Below are 23,771 nucleotides of genomic sequence, written 5' to 3'. Positions count from 1 at the left end.
TTCAGAAGTGATAACATGGTAGGAGATTAAGCTGTAGAGTCCAGCCTTGAGTCCTGTAGTTTCTGTTGGGAGAGCATTCTGTTTCAAGATGTTGAATAATGCAGAATAGTCATCAGTGTAGGAGTGAATGGAACAGTTTGTTATGAAAAGATCATTTATGAACAACTGAGTGGGAGATAGATCAGAGCCCTGCATAACACCAATGTTGATAGGTTTAAGGGTAGAAAAGTGACCAATTATCATAACAGATAAATCTGCCTGAAAAGAAACTGGAGATGAAAAGACAGAAAGAGGGATAAAATTTCTAGGAGAGTAGTTGGAGAGTAAATATTTGTGCCAGATTGTCAAGAGCTTGATGGTTCATGATATGTGAAAGCAACCAAGTAAACTCTAGTAAGTGTAATCATGTTTCCATGAACTTTCAGGCATCATGTTTGCTACACCAAGAGTGCCTGTGGGTGGGAGTAGCAATGTGAAGGTCTTTGTGCGTATTCGTCCTCTTCTGCCAGCTGAACATGAGGAAGGTGCAAGGAATATCATATATGCTTCTTCCACAGACAGGGAGGTATGTATTTTTTTGGTGTGGTTTAGCTTTTGTAATCAATTTAAGAGGACTCAAGTAAATATAGTAACCAAATATTTTTGAATCATAATATTTTATGAGTGCTTTTTCTATATATAAGTTTATTCTGCTTAGCAGATAATGACGTTATCTTTACACACTAACTAAATGCTTCTTTTCACAACCAATCACAGGTCACCATTACCCAAAGTTTTCAATGTAATTTTTTTATTTATTTATTTATTTATTTTTTATCAGTGGAATGTGGGCTCTTTTTCCCAGTCAATAGACCATATTGGCTATCAGTTCGTTACAGGGATGCTTTACCCTTTGTTAGTCAACTTTTCAGTTTTGGTGTTGCCTACCACAGCAGTGTGTGTGTAAAGCACTGATATTAAGACCAGAAGTTAAAATAACTGTGCCATCAGATATAATACCCATCTTACATCAAATTATGTTATACTAGAGATGCTAGAAAGCAAAATACAGCCATAAGCAAAATATTCAGTAGACAAAACCTCTGTTGTTGCTCTCTGCCGGAAGGCCCTGCTTGCAGCTGGCTGAACCTTACTCTGGAGGTCTCTGATTGGCCCGTGAGTCAGTGTGTCCATGATTGATCCATCACTTCAACCTATCTATCCAACCTCCTTTTGAAACTGTCAATTATATCCGCATTAACTGTGCATCTGTTCAGTTTTTCCATTATTGTATTGCCATATACTCTGTAAACCTAATGCCTTTCATAAACCTAAATTAATCCAATATGACCTCATTGCTATACCACAAGTTTTATTATATTTTTGCCTATGTTATGGTTGCATACAGCTAATTTTTGCTTATGGTGTCACATTTTTTCCCTTTTATTGCAGGAACTTGCATAATTTGTAATTATTCATATTATTGATGTTTCCTTACAGGTGATTATTGAGGATGGAAGTGAAAAGTCTTTCAAGTATGATGGAGTACTGAAGGAGGATATGGGGCAAGAGGAAGTGTACAAACAAGCAGTTGCACTACTTGTGAAGAGAGTAAAAGAAGGTTTTAATGCAACTATTTTGGCTTACGGCCAGACTGGCTCAGGCAAAACATTCACCATGGGAACTAATCCTTCTGTCAATCAGGTTAGCATTTTATCATTTTACAAGGTAGGAGCCTTGATAGCTCCTCCAACTTTTCCTTCATCACTTTCTGTAACATTCACAGTTTTCCCAATAATTTCCATTTTGTGGAACACTATCCTCTAAACCTCACTATCTCTTTGCACCCAAAATACAGGTTTCAAGGAATACTTACAGTAATATCTACTCTCTTCCCTCCTACTATCTCTATCTTAACTTTCAATCCAAAGCTGGATGTTGTCAACGTACACAATCGGCTGTAACATACATCTCTCCCACCACCTTCCTCTTCCTTTTCCCTTACACGGTGTCCACTTTCTGCTGGGCACTATGACTTGACCTCGACCCCTTCCCTACCTAGAGGTTCTTTGAGATGGGTTGGTAGCCTCTGCAAACACCTCTACATGGAAATCTTGATAATTGAAGGATTTTACATACATTAGTGTTGTTATATTATATATATATATATATATATATATATATATATATATATATATATATATATATATATATATATATATATATATATATATATATATATATATATATATATATATATATATATATATATATATATATATATATATATATATATATATATATATATATATATATATATATATATATATATATATATATATATATATATATATATATATATATATATATATATATATATATATATATATATATATATATATATATATATATATATATATATATATATATATATATATATATATATATATATATATATATATATATATATATATATATATATATATATATATATATACAACAAAGGAGACAGCTCAAGGGCACAAAAAAAGGAAACAATAACAAAAAAAGTCCGCTACTCGCTGCTCCTGTAAAGAATCAAAAGAGGTGGCCGAAAGAAAGGTCAATTTCGGGAGGAGAGGTGTCCTGATACCCTCCTCTTGAAAGAGTTCAAGTCGTAGGCAGGAGGAAATACAGATGAAGGAAGATTGTTCCAGAGTTTACCAGCGTGAGGGATGAAAGAGTGAAGATGCTGGTTAACTCGTGCGTAAGGGGTTTGGACAGTATAGGGATGAGCATGGGTAGAAAGTCGTGTGCAGCGGGGCTGCGGGAGAGGGGGAGGCATGCAGTTAGCAAGTTCAGAAGAGCAGTCAGCGTGAAAATAACGATAGAAGATCGAAAGAGAGGCAACATGGCGGTGGAAATTAAGAGGTAGAAGACTATAAGTAAGAGGAGGAGAGCTGATGAGACGAAGAGCCTCAGACTCCACTCTGTCCAACAGAGCTGTGTGAGTGGAGCCCCCCCACACGTGAGATGCATGCTCCATACGAGGGTGGACAAGGCCCCTGTATATGGATAGCAACTGTGCGGGGGAGAAGAACTGGTGGAGACGATACAGAACGTTCAACCTCGAGGAAGCTGATTTAGTGAGAGAGATGTGGTTTCCAGTTAAGATTTTGAGTTATAGGTATAATTGCGTACATAGCGCGAGCGATAGGGTTGGCATCCCTGGCAGCCCATGTTTCCACCCCTCCACCGCTCCACGCAGTCAGCCCAGGAGTCCACACGTGCCTGCCGTTACCACTTCTCTGCTCCTCGCTACCATCCCGTCATGCAAGGAGCCATTAGAAGAGTGACTGAGCCCCATCGGAGCTATAGCAGAAGACTACCTGCTTGAGTTAATCAAGAAGGTGTGTTGACAGGGCAAGGGTTAAAAATCATGATACAACCCTTAAGTCTTTAACCCTTTCCATCCGTGACGCAGATGTCGGCGTCACAGTATGGAAAGGGTCAAGAGGAAATGGAAGAGGATTAATCCTCTTTTAAACCTCTCAATCTTCCTCTAAATTCCTCTTAATCCTCTATCATTTCCTCTTAAGAGGTTTAGAAGAGGATTAAGAGGAAATGGAAGAGGATTAGGGTAAATTCGCCAATTCATACGCAGTTCTCCAATTAGTATGCGAAATTGTGAAAAAAACTGCCTACGTGAAATGTGGTAAGTTAGAAGGATGGGGTGTGTCTCAAAATTCACCTTAACTATCTGGCTATAATCCCACCAACATGCATAAAGTAATGTTTATTAACAAGGGCAAAAAAAAAATGTATCCCCCCAAAATAAAAATAAATCTTAAATTCTTAGCCAAAACCTAAGGGTAGTGACTTTGGGGGAAGCTCATTTTGAGTGCTTTAATGCGATTTATTGCACGTTTTCTTATGTCAGGTAGATGGATGATGGACTGAACTAGTGCCTACACCTGGAATTACTGGAATCCAATATACCATAGTAATAATAATATAATAATAATCGGTTTATTTTGAAAATTGCAGCCGTTAGGCTGAAAATGTACATATTATGACAACAAAGAGTAATTTAAAAAAAAGTACAATATGAAATGGGTGTGGGGATTGGTAATTTACATTAAAAACAGAGGGAACGTTGTGGTGAGGTTTGAGGGGTGAGGAGGTGGAGGAGTGCGGTGTGGTAGAGCGATGAGGCGGGAAGGAATCCTCTTCTGGATAGGTAGGATAGTAGGTGTTAATCCGAGGTCATCCCCAGGTCAAAATGCTGGGTCAGGTAGTAGCAGGTGGCGGGGAGGCAGGTAGAGGCGGTATCGGTGGTCACTCAGAAAAGGGCTTAGCGGTGGAGCGCTAATCTATGCAGCTGTGTAGACAGATGGGAAGACTCGTAGCTGTACGTGGGAACAAACTGCACAGCCTCCGTGGTGAGCGGCTTGCACATTGACCCCACCTGAGTGACGAAGCCTCAACTACACTGCACCTGACCTGACTTCAACAGCAGGATGGGCGGGCTGGTGAGCCTGGGGAGATCTCGAGGCCTCGGCAGGGGCTTGATGGAAGACCGCAGCGGCGACACACTCGGCGATCTGTGTCCTCCCGGCACCACACTTGCACTCTACTCACTGTTTGTCAGACTGTTACCATGATTTCACTTAATGTCACAAAAAATTGTAGTGCTATGTTGTGTTTCTGCTGAAAGGGAAGGGGGAGGGGGGGCCAACAGGCTGGACCCGGGGGGCTGCTCGCTAAGGAGCGCCGTGACCCACGTCTGACCTGGGTCAGATCTGGGCCCCCTGGAGGGGGGAGCGTAGGAATTGGATAAGAACTCCCCCCCTTTCCAATTAGTACACGATTTTTCAAACACCGTTTAGAAGGCTGTAAACAACACCGCAACAATATTTTAGTCTCGCCCTAATTCCCTGAGTAACAGGTGTATTTCCTATGACCAGTTTCATGGTGACAACTCTCATAATTTAGGATACCACACTACCAATTAGTACGCGTGCCTTTTTATATATATATATATATATATATATATATATATATATATATATATATATATATATATATATATATATATATATATATATATATATCGTGCGTACACGCTTCGTCCTGTGCAGTGAATTCCTACTTGTACGCGCATCAGAGACACTCCAGTCGACGGACCGATTTGGTCGGCTAGATTTCGGTCGCCGATAGAGTTGGTCTGTCGGCACCACGCCTTTGGTAATGGCCCGTGCTTCCCTGTGCAGGGAGGGAGCAATCTTTTCCCTCTTAAGGGGTGCATAGTCTTAGAAAGCATATGAAGTTCCATATTTTTGGCTGTAAATTTTACACAGTAAAGTAGACTATAATCTAACATCTCTGGCAAAGTTTGAGCCTGATTGACCAAAAACTTCTTTTATTTATTTTTTTGGAAAATTTTTGACTGAATTTGAGTTCTAAATAACTTTTTCATATATGGGTTTTCAGCTTTTTTGTTCATTTTACAATGTAAAGTAACTTCAGTGCTAACATGTGGACAATATGTGTTGGCAATGTTTTGTTTCATATATATAATAATATTTTTTTATTACGTAACCAAACACATATCGCTGTTTTGGTGTAAAAAATATGAAAAAAATATTCTATGGCACTTAGAAGAGTTTTGTCTTGATGGAAATGTAGTCTTACCATTACCCTATTGAATGAACTTATCCAATTGGAAATGTCTTTTATAGGTTATCAGAATTTTAACCAAAAATGCCAATAACTTACATTTCAAGAAATCATCGTTTTTACATTTCATTACCATAATATGTTTGATATGCTATTTCTGGAATGTATTTTTTATTCTACAGATATTTCTGAGTTATGGTACCTGGTCCCCTCCTTTTCAAAGGATATTATACACTCGATGGTGCGGGTATCATGGGGAACCACCCCACTCATTGTAGATAGGTTTTTACTCAGAAGCCTCCAGGCTTATAATGTTTTTCTGCTGCCTTGCTGGCTTGTTTTCTTGTCTTTTTCTTCTTCCTCTCCTCGTTCTTGGTTCTGCTTGTCCTCTTTTCCTTCCGCTCAAGAGAATCTCTGAAGTTGGAGGACCTCTTGAACCCAAGCGAGGTCAGGAGGTTGGCTTCACTGTGCCCAAAGTTATGCTCCAGGATTGTGACCTGGGACACAAAGACAGTCCTATGTAGGCCACAGAATTTGTCTTTTGAAGCCTTCCTCCAGACCTTTCCGTGTAGGCTCTCATTTCTGTTCTGTGTCCTCCCCTTCAGGCACTTCTCCAGCAGCTCTGGTCTTGTGAGGTCACGGTACACCGTCCTGATGAGGCTGAGGTTGTCGTATGATATGTGGGACAAGTAAATCCTCTTGTCAGTGTGTGGTGCTGGTCTCTCCCCTTTTGCCAGGCTTCTCGGCACGCAGCACCATGAGGATTGACTCTCAGGGCACAGCTGATGTTATTCATTTTTGGTGGCAGTGTGGTGATAATAGCTGGCCATTATCGCTGACCTCATGCTACTGACAGTCTCATGCTTGTCTCTGACAGCCTTTGTGTAGTATGAGGAGAGCTTGTCATTAACTTCATCAGTCAGCTGCTTTGCAGCAACATATATTGAAAAACTGCCTAAAAATCATATAAATAACGTAATAAACACATAACACCTTGGTTCTAGAGCGCGGTCGCGCGCCAGCGCGCCACTCCAAGCCTGAGATAGTGTCAGATAATGACTAATTTCCATTGGAAACAGGCATCGTACCACTAAGATATTTTAAAACAGTTATCCATGAACATAGACCAAAGTAGAAATGTGAAAAACAGAAAATCAAATTTTAGGGGGATATTTCCTATTCTTGGCTCAAACGGGCCCGTTTCCCCTAGTGATACAAGGGGATAAATCTTTGAAGAAGAAGATGTACGTGCATACTCACATGTTGCACGCACAAACCCAGGATGCATTGCGCACTGCGTCGTACTTGTATCATCCACAATAATAATAATTTGTGGACGTATTAATTTCTACCATTTTACAGACACACAGCTGATCAGTTATGCCTAGGCTTACAGCTAGAAAGTGCCTGACTCTCCCTTCAGCCCCTCCCTCCCCACAGCCTTCTCATTTCCCCTTTGTGTCCTCTTGTCACACTTCTGTCATGTACCACTTTGTCTTCACTGTCCAATTTCTCCAATCCCTTTTGTATCCTGTACAATGCTATCAGGTCCCCTCTCTCTCCTCTGCTCTCCAGTGTTGTTAGCCCAAATTTCTCCAGTCTTTCTTCATAAGTATGTTCTCTCAGAGTTTCCGGTAATTTAGTCGCTGCTCTTTGTATTCTTTCCAACTTTCTAATTTCTTTCTTCAATCTAGGTGACCACACTAATGCTGCATATTCCAGTCTTGGACGTAACATCGATGTTATTAGTTTCTTCACCATTTCTTCATCTAAATATGTAAATGCTGCTTTTATGTTTCTAAGAAGATTGTATGTTTCCCCAGTTATCCGGTCTATATGTTTTCCAAAGGATAACTTGTCTGTTATGATCACTCCCAGATCTTTTTCTTCATTTTTTTTTCATGATTCTTTCATTACTCAGAGAGTAGTTCCCTGATATTCGTCTACTGCTCTTACCAAACTCCATCACGCTACACTTCTCTGTATTGAATGTCATCCCCCCCCCCCCCTTTTTTTTTTTTATATATATTTTTTTTTAAACAAAGGAGGCAGCTCAAGGGCACACAAAAAAAGAAAACAATAATAAAAAAAAGCCCGCTACTCGCTGCTCCTAAAAAAGAAACAAAAGAGGTGTCCAAAAGCAAGGTCAAATTCGGGAGGAGAGATGTCCTGATACCCTCCTCTTGAAAGAGTTCAAGTCGTAGGCAGGAGGAAATACAGATGAAGGAAGATTGTTCCAGAGTTTACCAGCGTGAGGGATGAAAGAGTGAAGATGCTGGTTAACTCTTGCATAAGGGGTTTGTACAGTACAGGGATGAGCATGAGTAGAAAGTCGTGTGCAGCGGGGCCATGGGAGGGGGGGAGGCATGCAGTTAGCAAGTTCAGAAGAGCAGTCAGCGTGGAAGTATCGATAGAAGATAGAAAGAGAGGCAACATCGCGACGGAATTTAAGAGGTAGAAGACTATCAGTATGAGGAGGAGAGCTGATGAGACGAAGAGCCTTAGCCTCCACTCTGTCCAGAAGAGCTGTGAGTGGAGCCCCCCCACACATGAGATGCATACTCCATACGAGGGCGGACAAGGCCCCTGTATATGGACAGCACAGTGCAGGGGAGAAGAACTGGCGGAGACGGTACAGAACGCCCAGCCTCGAGGAAGCTGATTTAGTAAGAGATGAGATATGAAGTTTCCAGTTAAGATTTTGAGTTTAGGCACAGTTTTTAAGGACAATAGGAGGCACTCACTTGCGTGACCATTCGCTTATTCTATTGAGATCTTGGCTCAGGACTACACAGTCATCTTCATTAGCCACCCTCCTCATTATTTTAGTGTCATCAGCAAACATATTCATATAGTTTGTCACCCCTTCTGTCATGTCATTAATATAAGTTACAAACATAATCGGAGCCAACACCGATCCTTGGGGGACTCCACTCGTCACTTCCATCCAGCTTGATTTATTATTCCTGATTACTGTTCTCATTTCTCTCTTTGTCAAAAAGTCCACAATCCAATCCAATATTGAACCGCCCAGACCTCCAACATGATTAAGTTTCCATATTAACTGCTTGTGTGGTACTTTATCAAATGCCTTCTTTAAGTCCAGATACACACAATCTGCCCAACCGTCTCATTCCTGTATTATATCAATTTCTCTGAATAGAAGCTGATTATATTAGTTACAAAAGACCGTCCTCCTTTGAATCCGAATTGGCTATTTGTTAATATACTGTTTTCTTCTAAATACTCCACCTATGTTTTTTTATAATTTTCTCACACATTTGCTACTACACTTGTTAATGACACTGGCCTATAGCTCAACGGGTCTTCCTTACTTCCTCCTTTATGTATTGGGACGATGTTAGCCCTCTTCCAGTCTCTCGGTACCTTCCCTTGTGGTAGTGAGACATTAATCAAGTTGCTCAACTTTTCAGCTATTTGCTGGTTACACTCTTTTAGCACCCAATTTGATATACCATCCGGTCCTGCTGATTTCCTCGCATCCAATTCTTCCAATAATTTTCTAACTTCATCTGCTGATGTTTGTATTCTCTCCAGACCCACTCTATTCACGGCACTGCATCTACACCTTCAAACTCACTCTCCCTTGTGAACACTGTTTGGAAACAATTATTCATCACTTCTACTATTTCACTTATACTATCAAAAGTTTCACCATTAACTTTAACTTTCTGAATCCCATCTCTATTTTTCAACTTTCCATTTATGAACTTATAAAACAGTTTTGGCTGGTCTTTGCACTTATCTACAATATTTTTTCTCAAAATTCCTTTTTTCTTCTCCTTGTTTTGACATAAGCATTCCTCTTCCTTTTGTACTCATTCCATTGGTCCATCCTCCTATTTTTTCTCCATTTGTTCCATGCCTTCTCCTTTTCCTGCTTGGCATCTACACACTTTCTATTGTACCACTCTTCTCTTGATTTCTGGCCTTCTTTCATCCTTGGTACCCACTTTTCCACTCCTTCGTTGTAAATCTGTAGAAAGATTGCCCATTTTTCCTCCACATTTTCAGCCTCAAAAAAAGTATCCCATTGTGCTTCCTCAAAATGTTTCCCAAGTTGTTCAAAATTTGCCTTATTAAAGTTAAACCATTCTTTCCTGTAGTCCTCATTCCTGATTATTTTACCTCCTTCTCGTAATATGTACTCGATAAGTACGTGATCGCTCTTCCCTATAGGGCTCTTATAGTTCATCTCCTCTATGGTATCTGGCTCCCTGGTGATTATCAAGTCCAATCTAGATGGCTCGTCTTCTCCTCTGAATCTTGTATTTTCCTCCACCCACTGTGTGAGGACGTTATCTACAACCAATTCCAAAACCTTGTTCCCCCATGAAGCTTCGCTTCCTTCCATTGATCAGTTTTCCCATGACACTTCCTTACAATTAAAATCCCCCATTATCAGAATCTTATCCTTCTCCTCCAGCAATCTCCTTAGGCAATCCAATGTGTCTTCCAGCTTCTTCTTGTACAATTCTTCTGTCCATGAATTGTTTTTTGGAGGGACATACACCACTACGATATTTCTGCATCCTCCCCCTTGCAGTCTTACTCCCACACTCAAGACCTCCGCTTCCCCTTCGCCATAGGTGACACCCTCCACTGTCCATTCTTTTTTCAACAATAGCATCACTCCTCCTCCTTGTTTATTTTCTCTATTTCTCATCCATACATTATATTTACCATCCCCTATGTTAAATGCATCTATACTACCAGACAATTTGGTTTCCGTAACCCCCAAAACATCTGTTTTTTCCTTACTCAGGTAATCTCCTATTTCTAACATTGACGATATTAACCCGTTCACATACTGTATGCCACCTTCAAGCTGTCTCCTCTTCCCTTCTGTACCACTTCCTTAGGTCCATGTCTATCACTCCAGAAAAACTTCCTTTTTTCCTCTTCTGATCTTCCTTCATTCTTTTCATTGGCTTGAATCTTCAGTTCTCTTATCGTGTTCCTTTCCTCCACACTTCTGTCCTTTCTTACCCAGACTTTTTTGTAGGTCTCTGTTTTTGCTAACTTCCATGACTTTCCCACCACTTCTTCTGCAGCCACTTGAGACCTAAATCTAATTTTTACTGGTCGTTGGGCTCCTTCTTCATACTTTCCAAGCCTGAATACTTCTTTGAACTCTCCTACCAGCTCATGACCTTCTTCCTGAATTGCTTCAATTACTTGCTCCACTGCCTTCCTTTCCTTCTTTTCCCTTGTATGTCTGACTGGCACGTGCTCTTCATTAATGCCCACCACTACTACAGACTTCTTTTTTTCAGCAGAGAGAGAGAGAGAGAGAGAGAGAGAGAGAGAGAGAGAGAGAGAGAGAGAGAGAGAGAGAGAGAGAGAGAGAGAGAGAGAGAGAGAGAGAGAGAGAGAGAGAGAGAGAGAGAGAGATATATATATATATATATATATATATATATATATATATATATATATATATATATATATATATATATATACTATATAAAGGTGAGGAAAGTGGGATAGAGAAAAGGTGCGAGTGGGAGGGAAAGAGATTGAAAGATTAATAAGAAATGAGAAAAATAAAAGTTTATTTAAGATTAATTAGAATAAAGATGAAAATCACATGATAAAAGATATTATCATCTATGATTTTTCTGTTGTATTTTGCCTGATTTTTTTTTTTTTTTTCAAAAAAATTAAACTGCATGTTTTGCTTAGTAGATTAAAGCTGGAACCATCTAATACCATGTATAATTGACCATACAACTCCTTTAGACCATTCATCACTGGCGGAGATTACATCGTTTAAATCCCAGGTATTTAAATTGGTCGCCCTTTAAATTTTTTTTTATTTTTACGAACGCGTAATGCAGCACTGTACTCATGCATTTCTAGACAAACTTTTAACATAAAATGGTCAGGAGACTCCTGTCTATAAGTACTGGAATGGTAGAGTAATATTTCAAAAGGTTTTAGAATTAGAAGCCATTGCGTACTAATTGGAGCATGCGCGTACTAATAGGACATTTGGAATAATTCGTACGCACTCACTTTCAACCCTTTCCTCTCAAAAAGTATTGAATGTATCTAAATTCCCTTTATATGGGTTAAAGGCCAATCATTCCCCTACAAATTCACTCCATACCCAATATTCTACGCCTCCCGGTTTTCTGGTGAGAACTCGTAAACAAAAAAAATTGCTGATTTTTACGTACTAATTGGCGAACTTACCCAAAGGGGTTTAGAAGAGGACAAACCCTTTCCATACAGTGACGCCGTCGGATGCCTACGTCGGCGTCGCCATAGTGAAGGGGTTAACCCTCTCGCACACGATGATGCGTTTCGCGTCGTCAAGGGTAAAAAGGTCCTGGCGCACGATAATGCAAAACTTTTCATAAAAGTTTTAAAAAATTGATTAAAATTTAAATTTATGGTGAAAGTTCGTCATATTTGGGAACGTCATTTGTTAGGTAACATATGGCAGCCTTTCTAAGGAGCGTATATGAGGAACGTGGAGCGATTTTTATTTGTTACCCTACTCTGACGGCTGAGGAAAAAAATACAGTTTTCTCGGTATAACTCGGGAACTAATAGACGTATGAGGATTTTGAGGAAACCATAAGAATCCTCACTAAATTCTGCTTCAAAACAAATGATATATTCAGCTAAAAAAGTTGGCCCACAAAATCTTGAGCTAGGGAGTGGGGAAGAGTTGGTACTTAGGATTTACTGTCTCCAATACTCTATACGGAGACTTGAAACAAGTCTTTTTGAAGCCTTTGATACCAAATTTATTGGGGTACGATATATCTGTGAGGGTAAAATACATCTGGGGATGTAGAGTATCGCGGCGGCAAAAAAAAGGCCGGTCGGGCCTGAGAAATGCATGGTGAGTGGAACAGAAACTTATTGGAAACTTACGGTGCACGAGAAGGCTAACAACATTTTAAATCATTTATTTAAAACACTTGCCGATCCATATTAGATCAAATAAGTTTTATTATAATTCCTGGATCATTTTCTACTATATTAATGATAGAAATGCAGGATTGACGCATAAAATATGTTAAGGAGCTGACGAAGATGTGCCAATCTCAACCCCTTGCCAGATTCCAACAATTTTGACGAAGATGTGCCAATCTCAGCCCCTTGCCAGATTCCAACAATTTTGACGAAGATGTGCCAATCTCAACCCGTTGCCAGATTCCAACAATTTCGCCCGCCAACACCTTCCCTTTCCCTCCAGAAAAACCCCTTCGAGTATTATGGTAGGTATTATGGTAGGGGAAAATGGCTGAAGAGGTTCTACAGTCGAAGAGGTTGCCTCATGGCAGCGGTTCCCAAAGTGTGGTGTGTGCACCCCTGGGGGTGCGTGAGCTGATTACTAGGGGTGCGTAAGGAGAAAATGGACTCCTAGGAAGAGTAAACTTTGGTATTCCGGATGTTGTACTATTCCTTTGCTCCTGGGTAATGGGTTCTTGCCCACTACAAGCTCAAGGGCTGAGGTGCTAGAGATGCATTCCAACAGTGTGCAGCTATAGTATATTCCCCTAACTTAACATTTACCTTTCTGTAGCCCTTCCTATGGGACTGCCATGTTAGATTTCTTCATATGTACCCATATGACCCTATTCGCATGACTTGACATTCAACTTCAGAAAATCAGTGTTTAAAGCATAGATGATAATTGATCTTCACTTTCTTACAGGAGAAGGAGGGAATCCTTCAACGAGCCCTTCAAGACTTTCTCTCTGTGGATGAAAATGGTCCTCCACATCATGACAGGACCCCCTGTCAGCTAAAAATATCTATGGTGGAGATATACAGTGAAACTGTATATGATCTTTTAGCATCAAAGAAAGAACTGAAAATTAAAAATGAAATTGGTGGAGGTATGTAAAATGTGGCAGGGATGTTGTTTGTTTAGTAGTTCCTGATACATGGACATGCTCCTCTCTTACTGACTTTAGGTGAGATATTATACCATTGGAATATTCACTTTTTTCTCATACATACTTTTTCTCTTATCAAGCAGCATTATGTAAATAATCATGACTTGTTTTTAAAATAGATACTTTTACCCATAACTTGTAGCAAAGCATAACCATTGGATTAATGCCACATTGCAGGTGCCTCTATTGTTGGACTAGTGGAAGAATCTGCTGACACCCTTGAGAAAAGCTTGGCTTTGCTGGAGAAGGGAACTCTTCTGAGAAGCGTGGGAACAACTGCCATGAATAATGGTTCCTCCCGTTCCCATGCTCTTACTTTTCTGAAAATCAAAGTAAGATATTTCTTTTTCTTGTTTCTGTAGTAGCATATGAAGTATTTTATATAAATGTGTAGTGCAGCGACTAAGCCTGATGGGCGAGCCTCCCATAACTCACTCTGCGAGTGGGGTACCTCTTTGGCCGAATGGTTGTGGGTTCGATCCCTGGCACCGGCAAAACCTTTCCTTGTCTGGATTAATTTCTCGTATGTTTCGTTACACGCGGTGGTCATGTTGGAGCATAGTAAAGAGAATAATTCTGGCATTTCACTGGTGGCAAAGTGGTGGCATCCTCTCCTGTGATTCTGTTGTGTCACCCCGATTGGGTAACAGGTAGAGTGATGGCCCATGCTCTCTGAAGTTCATAGAAAATGGAAAATCTCAACACACAGGAATTAATCTAAATAGGAATGGGGAGCCGTGTGGTGCAGCAACTTGCCTGATGGGCGAGCCTCCCATAACTCACTCTGCGAGTGGGGTACAGTCAGATACGATAAAAGTGTAACCTCTCGGCTGGATATGTCAGCTTCGTACACACTCGCCACTCGACCACTCCACCAATAGCTGTCGCGACCTGGTCATGACCTGACCTGAGTGGATGATGGCTGACATTGCTCCACTCTCTCTCTCTCTCTCTCTCTCTCTCTCTCTCTCTCTCTCACACACACACACACACACACACACACACACACACACACAGCATTTTGACCTAGGGATGACCTCGGATTAACACCTACTCGCCTTCCAGAAGAGGATTACCTTCCCACCTCATCGCTCTACCACACCGCACTCCACCACCTCCTCACCCCTCAAACATCATCACAACTTTCCCTCCGTTAATGTAAATTACCTACCCCCACACCCCTTTCATATTGTAATTTGTAATTTTCTTATATAGTTACACTTTGTAATCTTAATATGTACATTTTCAGCCTAACGGCTGCCATCTCCGAAAAAAACTGATTATTATTATTATTATTATTATTATTATAACACACACACACACACACACACACACACACACACACACTATCTCTGTTCCTCCCCTCCGCCAGCTACACAGTACCCTCTCGAGTTTCGCGCTTGCTTCATTCCAAAGGTATAGCGCTAAACTCGAGGATCGCGAAACTCGAGGTATTGAAATACATGAAAAAGTGCTTATTGGTTCCGGCCCGTGGAAAAAAATTACAGTACAGGTAACTCGATATACGCGAGTTTGGTTTACGTGTTTTTGAAATACCCTCACCGGTCGCCCCCCATCGGTCGCATTCTCTGCCACGGTTCGCGGCGTATTCACGGTCCTGCTTATATGCTCCCTCAGATAATTCCATAGATGCAGTGATGCAACGCGCTAAATAGGGAGGCAGAGAGGAGGAGGAGAGAGGAGGAGAGGGAGAGGAGGGAGGAGGGAGAGAGAGGAGGGAGGAGGGAGGAGAGAGGGAGAGAGGAGGAGGAGAGGAGAGAGGAGGAGGGAGGCAATGGAGGGTAGGTGGGGTGACTGCACGGTTAGACTGTGAGAGCTAGAGCTGCTATTGGCCAGCTGGCCAGCAGCAGGACCAGGGACTTTATTGGTGATTATTTTCTTTATTACAAAAAAAAAAAAAAAAAAAATTCACACACTGCAGTGTTGCCAGATTGTTGCCAGATTTATCTACTTATGGGCTTTTGGGTCTTTTCTCTTCTGTGCTACTTGGACGTTTACATTTTTTGCCAAGTCTTGTGTCATTTTCTTTCAGTCATTAAAAAAAAAAAAAAAACATGTTTTTATATGAGGGTCAGAGGTGACAATGCATATTTTCCCATAGGGGTTTAGTCCGTCCGTTCGTTCGTTCGCATCATCGCAGAAGTCCGAAGGAACGAAATACCCGCGAACGGCGGGGGATGACTGTAACGCGGGTTCCAAAATCCAAATAAATGTTTGATTTGCACGTTTTTTCACTTATACGCAATATTTTATGGTGGAGTGGCCACCAGATGTCTCACGTAACTGGACTCACACGGCGCCGCGGCCACGCAGCTGAGCTCAGTTCTTCCTACGCGCCACTTGAACAACAATACAGTTCCCACGCTGCCACGCTTCTCAACAATAGGGGTGGCAGGTAGCGGTACCAGTACCAGTACTAACGGTACCAGCTATACGGTACCGGTACCGGTACCGGACTGCTCGGTACCAGTACCAATACTAGCCAGTCGCTCATGGTGTCCCTCATTTCTTCCTCACACGAGTGAGGCTGAGACTGAGTGCCTGAGTGGATATCTCGGTGATATGGATATTCTCTCTCTCTCTGTCTCTCTTCAAGGACACAATACTCGCGTAAATCGAGAGTTACCTGTACCCTCTCGAGTTTCGTGCTCACTTTGTTCCGAAGGTATAGCGCTAAGCTTGAAGATCACGAAACTCGAGGTATTGAAAACACTGAAAAAGCGCTTATCCATTCCGACCCGTGGATATTTTTTTTTTTTTTTTTGTTTTTTTTCCCCGCTGGCAGACCTGGGCCCGATGGTCGGCTCCGAGCCCTTCATGGCACAGGCAACTGTTTTAGTGGCGCCATTATTATTGGCTCATGCTGCCCCCCGGAGCTCACTTTTTTCCTCTTATACTCACTTGTTATCTCAAAATATGTACCTTGGAAAAGGAAGGAAACAGGAAGAGAGAACGGGTCGTTTTAAAGCCACAGATGAAGCCTTACGATTGGCCGAGCTCTGACAACACGCTTGTGATTCGCTGGGAGTCCGATGACGTCATCGCTGGTGCTCACCCAATCAGCACCCTCGCTGCCTTAAGGCAGTGTCACACTGGCCATTTTCCTCTAACCGTTGTGGCTACTGGCAACGCCCGTGCGCCCATCCGGGAGCAAGTTGTCGGTTGTCCGTAACCTGGTGTCACACTGGGCCCTTTTCTTCCCACTGCGTTGGCGGCAGCTTGGGCAACTGGCAAATCCAATTTTTCCGGGTGTGCATCACACATTGCCAAGGTCGGTTGCCCGTATCAACATGGTGTCGTCTGCTAAAGTAAGGGCTGTCGCGGCTTGTGCTGCCATTACCCAGGTTATGAACTTGTTGCTGCAGTCAAATGGAAGGAAGAAGCTGTTGTGGGTGTGGTGTGTCTGTGGTTCCTCCTTGCCAGTTCTCATTGTCAACGTTGCGTGTGAGCGGCCAACCCACCTATCTAGACTCCGACCACATAAACACGTGGATCAAGTAACAACAAAGACACACACACGCACGCACACACCAGACTCATCATGAACAATGGCAGATGTTTCTCACAAACAATAATTGCTTTGCTATTTCCTAGAGTGTGTTAGAACATATATGGTGAGTGGTTCATACAAACCAAACATACCCAATGGCAAGAAGAGAGCAGTGTTAAAGACGACTGCTCTCTTCTTGCCAAGAGCTAGGTTTGGTTCATGTGAGCCACTCACCTAATACTGCCTAACACTCAAGAAATGGTGAAGTCGTTTCTGTTTGTCAGAATCATCTGCAATGGTTCCTAATGAATTTGGTGTGTGTATGTGTGTGTGTGTGTTTATGTGGTTGAGTCAAGTGAGTGTGTTGGCCGTGCACTCACAGTGGTGAAAATGAGAACTGGCATGGAGGAACCACAGGCATGCCACACCTACAACTGTTTCTTCCTTCCATTTAACTGCAGCAACAAGTCCATAACTTGGGTAATGGCAGTACAAGCCGCGACAGCCCTTATTTTAGCAGATGACGCCATGTTGATACAGGGCAAGTGCTTTGTTTACGTTGTGGATATGGATACAGGCAACCGACCTTGACCGTGTGTGACGCATATTAGGAAAAGTTGGAGATACTGGTTGCCCTAGTTGGCGCAAACGCGGTGGGAAGAAAAAGTGCGCGAAAGTCAGCATGGTAAGAATTTAAGACTAACCGCGAAACTCGTGGATCGCGAAACTCAAGAGGGTACTGTACTTTTTTTTCGACTTGAATCCCTTGTTATCACAATTTTTTTCGACTTTACTCTCTTGTTATCTCAAAATACGTACCTTGATAATAGGCAGAAAATGGTAAGTGAGAACAGGTCGTTCTGAAGCCACAGTTGAAGGCGGCTGCCTTACAATTGGCTGGCAGCTCTGAATACACGCTTGTGATCCACGTGGTGTCGTCTGCTAATGTAAGGGTGGTTGCTCGCGGTCACCGGCCATGGGACAGTTGGACAAACCTATAGCTTCCGGTAGTTTTCTGTGTGTTATGGTATAATCTGCTAACTCTTTCTGTTATATATCATCAAATCACTAACATCATGATTGACTTTTCAATGCCTATTGGACGTAAACTGCTGCCGCAATCGCAAAATAGCTCGCAGAGAGGTTCAACTTGCTTACTGCTTCCATATTTCCCTCACCGCTCACAAAGACCACAAGCAGACAAAAAAGAACAAATCCAGGCAAATTAACACTTAATGCTGTGTGTTCCCACAGCACGCATGCGTGGTGGACAGCAGAACGACTAATTTCATCGGGGAGATATTTCTCACAACACCGGCCAGTGTATAGTGGACCTTCTTCTTTTGACCTGTAATGCTTTGTATCGCTTCTTAGGTCCTCCTTCTCCACATTTTTATACTTCACAACATGCACTTAGGGCCGCTTTCACAGTCATTTTGTTTGTATTAATCGTTACCAATGGGGGCAATCGCCACTCTAGTATTTCCACGTGAAACTGGCCAATGGGTAGTGATGTGATGTGATGGTGTCGGAGGTATTGCCTTTACAACGGCACCTCGTGGCAGCTGCACCTTACCACACACTCTCAACACCTGTCGCTTTCTCTGCAGCCACCACTACCCCATAGGCCAATTTCACGTGGAAAACTATAGCGTCGATCGCCGTCGACCACTGGTAACGATCAAAACAACCAGTGACTGTGAAAGTGGCCCTTATTTACTTCACAGTGCGCACTTATACACTTCACCCTGAACTTAGGTGTTTTTCTGTTCTTTTCTTTCCCTGAGTTTGGTTTTCTATGCCCTTTTGCTATTTTCCACTGTTACTTTTCACCATCGCTGCCATGCATTACAGGTCAAAAGAAGAAGAAGAAGAGCAAAACATCACCGGGAGATCTACAATTTTCATAGACTCGAGAGAAAAGTTTTCTGGACTGTGGTTCTCCAGCACGGGGTGTTCTCTTATCTTGTTAATCAAGTAGTAAGCAAAGCAGCTCTGCCAGTCCATTTTTACGAGTCTCTTGGTGGGCCATCTTCCACTGCTCCTCACTCCTCAGCCACTGCCGTCGTCTGTTTGTTTACATACAGCCGTTCTGTACCCACGTACCCACGCTCGTACTCACAACCATTTTCCATTCATACGGACAACCAACAAGCCGCTCCCGGTTGGGCATACGGGCAACCGCGGTTGCCCATAGCCCCAATGGTTGGACACCGCCTTTTAAGGCAGCACGCATGATGCCGACAGTAGGCAGACGTGGGTAGGCAGGTACCGGTAATAACAGTACCAGCTATACAGTACGGTACCGGTACCAGACTGCTCGGTACTGGTACCAATACTAGCTAGTCGCTCATGGTGTCCCTCATTTCTTCCTCATACGAGTGAGGCTGAGACTGAGTGCCTGAGTGGATATCTCGGTGATATGGATTCTCTCTCTCTCCAATGAATGAGGTGAATATTTTTTGATAGAAACCTACCTCTTGTTTGATTTACATTGTTTTTGATTTACGCGACCTCTTCAAGGACACAATACTCGCGTAAATCGAGAATTACCTGTACGCTGGTAATTTCTCTGGTTTTGTGTTCTTTCCTTCTTCATTTCCATACTTTAATGCTTAAGCTTCCTACCACCACTTGCACTGTCACTTTTCACTTTCTTGGGAGCCATAATGAGGGTTAATTTCAAGTAAATATGCAAAAAATATCAAGAGCAACGAAGAGTGGTGTTCAAAGCAGGGGAGCGCAAGCGTGACTGACAAGAGTGGCTTCCAGCATTGCCAGGTCAACGTTTTTCCTGCGCAATTGGGCTATTTTTCAAGGGAGTGTGCGGGAAAAAATGGTAGTCGCGGGTTGGCGGTTTTTGAGGCTGGAGTCTGTATCCATGCCGAATAGTTCTCATATCCAGCTGGATAAACCGGATAATTGCAAAACCAAAATAACAGTTAACAATTACCTTGAAAAACACAGATAATATTTGATTAATATTTAGGTTAAAAAGAAATATATTTGTGGCAGAACAATCCTTTATTCAATGACAGACAGAAGGGGTGATCTATGAGACTATGTTCCACAAAATTCAACCAGCACTTGACGTTTATCGGGAGAATTTTCTACCATTGTGGTGGAGAAACAGGAGCATCTCTCCTCTTTTAGGTAACAGTCTTGTGTGCTTTTCCTCAAAAATGTTGCCGTATTTCGAAAAGAGACGCTCAGAGTACACTAATGATGCAGCTGTGCATAGGTGTTTTGCAGCTAGCTGTTTCAGCAGTGGGAACTTTTCTTCCTACTTCCAGTACTGCAGGGGACATTTGTTTCTTTCCAACAGTGGAGTGCGGAGGTAGAGCTCGACTTCTCTGGCAGACTCATCTGCGATATCTTTCGGGGGGATAGTCATTGGAATATTCGCCTCCTCATGTGAGCTAGCAATTTCCTGGAAGCAGGCCATAAAGTCATCCTCGCTTCTACCTCCAGGTACTTAGTCATTGGGACAACCAAGGTGACCAGCTTCATCCACCATCTCCACACTCGTAGTATGAAGGCTGTGGTGCTGGAACAGCTCATCAAGGAGCAAAGTCTTCCCATGTGCTTTGTCGTTCAGGAATTGTACTTTGAAACGTGGGTCAAGCACTGTTGGTTGAACATATGACTGAGACCTCATGATATCAATACCAGATCTTCTAGAAGCACAGAAGAACCTAGTACGGAGTGCACACAGCAGTCTCTGCTTGGTCATTTTGATGCCTTCTTTGTCAGTGGCCTTTTCAAGGAATCTTGCCTGGGTGCTTACATTTGGGATAACGGTGGAGAGAGGGCATGATTCGGCACTCATTTCAGCAGTAAGCTGGAAGAAGGGCTGAAGGATGGTGACAACTTGTTCTATAATTTGCCATTCACTGGAAGACAAATTTGGCAGCTCATCGTGGTCAGAGAGGTAAAGCTGCACAGGCCTCTTCAGCTTTTGCAGCCGCCTCAGCATAAGGTATGCACTGTTCCAATGAGTCGGAACAAGTGGTGCCTTTCCTCTTTCACTTTCAGTCTGCAACTGGATGGCTTTGAATTCACTGCAGGCAGAATGGTTGAAGTGTGTAGCCAATCTACGGCTTTTCGCCAACACATCTTTCACAGACTTTTGAGAGAGAATGGCATCGTTTATGATGAGTTGGATGATGTGTATTGAGCAGTGAACAGACTCAATCTCAGACAGATTGCTTCCAAGCAACATATTCGTTGCACCATCTCTAACGAGTACATGTCTTCTTTGAGCATCTAGATTCCAAGCCTCCCACATGTTCTTGAGCTTGTCAGCGATGTTCACACATGTATGTGAGTCGGGAAAGTGGGATGCATGGAGGACTGCATTCTTCTGTACATATTCCGCAATGATCCAGTGAGCAGAGAAAGACAGGAACGTTTCATGAGATGATGGACATGTCCAGATGTCAGATGTGAAGCTAACATGGTCAGCTTTTGCCACCTCAGCTGCAACATTCTTTTGTAGTTCTTCATAGAGGTCTGGCAAAACGTTCTCAGTGAAGAATCTTCGGCTAGGTATGACATACTGTGGCTGTAAATGGGCCATAAGACCAATAAAGCCATCATCTTCAGCCATGCTGAAAGGCTGGTTATCCAATGCAACATTGCAACACCATGAGCGACTGGCTAGTATTGGTACCGGTACCAAGCAGTCTGGTACCGGTACCGTACCATATAGCTGGTACTGTTAGTACCGGTACTGATACTGGTACCTGCCCACCCCTATTGTTGAGTAGTGTTGCAGCGTGGGTACTGTATTGTTGTTCAAGTGGCGTGCAGGAAGAACTAAGCTCAGGTGTTTGGTCGCGGCGCCGTGAGTCCAGTTGCGTGAGACATCTGGTGGCCACTCCATAAAATATCGCGTATAAGTGAAAAAACGTGTAAATTAAACATTTATTTGGATTTTGGACCCCGCGTTATTTAAAAAACGCGCAAACCAAACTCGCATAAATCGAGAGTTACCTGTAGTAGCCTGAAGTCGGCTGCCATCCATCTCTCTTTACACTGGTATCCATTTTTGCCGCTGTTCCTGGTTGGCTGGAAACCGATAAAACGACACACTGCTCTTCCCTCCCCTGTTAGTGCAACCAACTGCACAACAACTATGAACCGTTTTCAAGATTGAGGTCGGAAAAAGATGAGGAGCTCTCTTGCTGTAAATATGTGCCTCCCAAAATGGCAGGCCTTTGCAGGGCAGCTAACAGTGATCTGCTGATCGCTGCTGATGACGTCACATGCAACCCCTCTATAGGAGGAAAGATGGAAGAAGTATTCGGAAGAGCAAGAGCAGGGATAGAACACAGTGCAGGAGTGAATGAGGTGTATGAAGTGTTTGGGCCGGGGTTACACAGTCACGATCTTGACTCAGCGCCTCCCAGCGTTGGAAATGTCGCGCTGCCAGACGTAGTACGTTACAACCATCATATATAGATCGTCTTGAATGCTGACCATTGCCGACATCAAAATGACATTGTTGAGACGTTGTTGAGATGGACATCGGACGGTCGTAGCCAACAGGTGACGGATGTCACGGAGGGCTCCGATTGTTTTGAAATTTCCAAAACTGTCGGTGTGTGGCTCAACGTCAGGGGGCGCTGGGAGTCAAGGTTGTGACTGTGTGACTGCGGCCTTAAGAGTTCAGTGGTCAGGGTAACTGAGGAATTACTATTTAAAGTTTACTTTATTATATAGTACAAGTTCAATTGTGAAAGCCATCCATTCATAAGCAAAGCTGTAATGAAACACATTGGCAATAATAATTGGTATTCTTATTCTCTTCACATTTATATCAGAAAATCTTAAATATATAATGTTAAATATATAGAAAAAATCAATAAGCTTTCAAACGATAGGCAGTACAATATTCAATTATCAATATTTTATTAGTTTTCACTATATGAATGTCCAGCATTCATCCAGCTCACACAGTATGCTGCGCCCATAAGCAGATTCCCATTATTCTTGACCTTTTTAGTCTTACATACATGACATGGTTTCAGTAATTGATATTTATACCCATTAATCTTGCCTCAAAATTTTCTTGCTTGTTTAGCAACAAAGATTTCAGTAATATATAGCTGGATTGACACAAATATTGTTTGTCAAAACTATCTAGCTTTTTTTAATATGGCTAATCAAGTTTTATGTGTTTTACATATTTTGATATAATTAATTTTTTGCCATTTCAGCATGGAAACCGTGAAGCATGTTTAAAGTTAGTGGACTTGGCTGGTGCTGAGGGTGTTGGTCGGGCACAGACTTCAGGACTGCAGTTCACTGAAGGTGTTAACATCAACAAGGGTCTTCTGAGTCTTGGCAAAGTTCTGGCAGCACTCAGCAACTCATCTGCATATGTACCGTACAGGTATTCATTCTGCTCATTTTGCTAATTAATTTCTTTCATTCAGGCCTCTCAATCCCTAATTCATGCTTCCCTTATTTCCCCTGGCTGTCTGGCCTGCCGCGCTGCCGCCACCCACTCACTTTGTCTTTGGTGTTGAGAGGAGTTACTTGTCTCCCAGTCATTATGGATGACCTTTCTGATGACAACAGTGGGGATGAATATATGGTAGACATGAAGGATAGTGATGATGATTATGACTTCATGAGTGATGATGAGCTTGAGGCTCCTGAGGTAGAGACGAGAGAGG

At 42.3% G+C, this 23,771-nt stretch overlaps 1 protein-coding gene across 1 annotated transcript in view; it reads left to right on the top strand.

Annotated features, from left to right (window-relative positions):
- LOC127005782 (kinesin-related protein 1-like) overlaps nt 1-23,771 on the top strand; it is a 108,974-nt gene that overhangs the window by 14,019 nt on the left and 71,184 nt on the right. Inside the window, exons 2-6 of the mRNA XM_050874884.1 lie at nt 426-565; nt 1,480-1,683; nt 13,334-13,517; nt 13,755-13,909; nt 23,310-23,485. Of these exons, the coding sequence (XP_050730841.1) occupies nt 431-565; nt 1,480-1,683; nt 13,334-13,517; nt 13,755-13,909; nt 23,310-23,485 (854 nt within the window). The 5' untranslated portion in view covers nt 426-430. The remainder of the gene's footprint in view (nt 1-425; nt 566-1,479; nt 1,684-13,333; nt 13,518-13,754; nt 13,910-23,309; nt 23,486-23,771) is intronic.

This window comes from Eriocheir sinensis, chromosome 31 (genome assembly GCF_024679095.1).
Source record: "Eriocheir sinensis breed Jianghai 21 chromosome 31, ASM2467909v1, whole genome shotgun sequence".
NCBI lineage: Eukaryota > Metazoa > Arthropoda > Malacostraca > Decapoda > Varunidae > Eriocheir > Eriocheir sinensis.
This window is presented reverse-complemented; position numbering and strand designations above follow the sequence as displayed.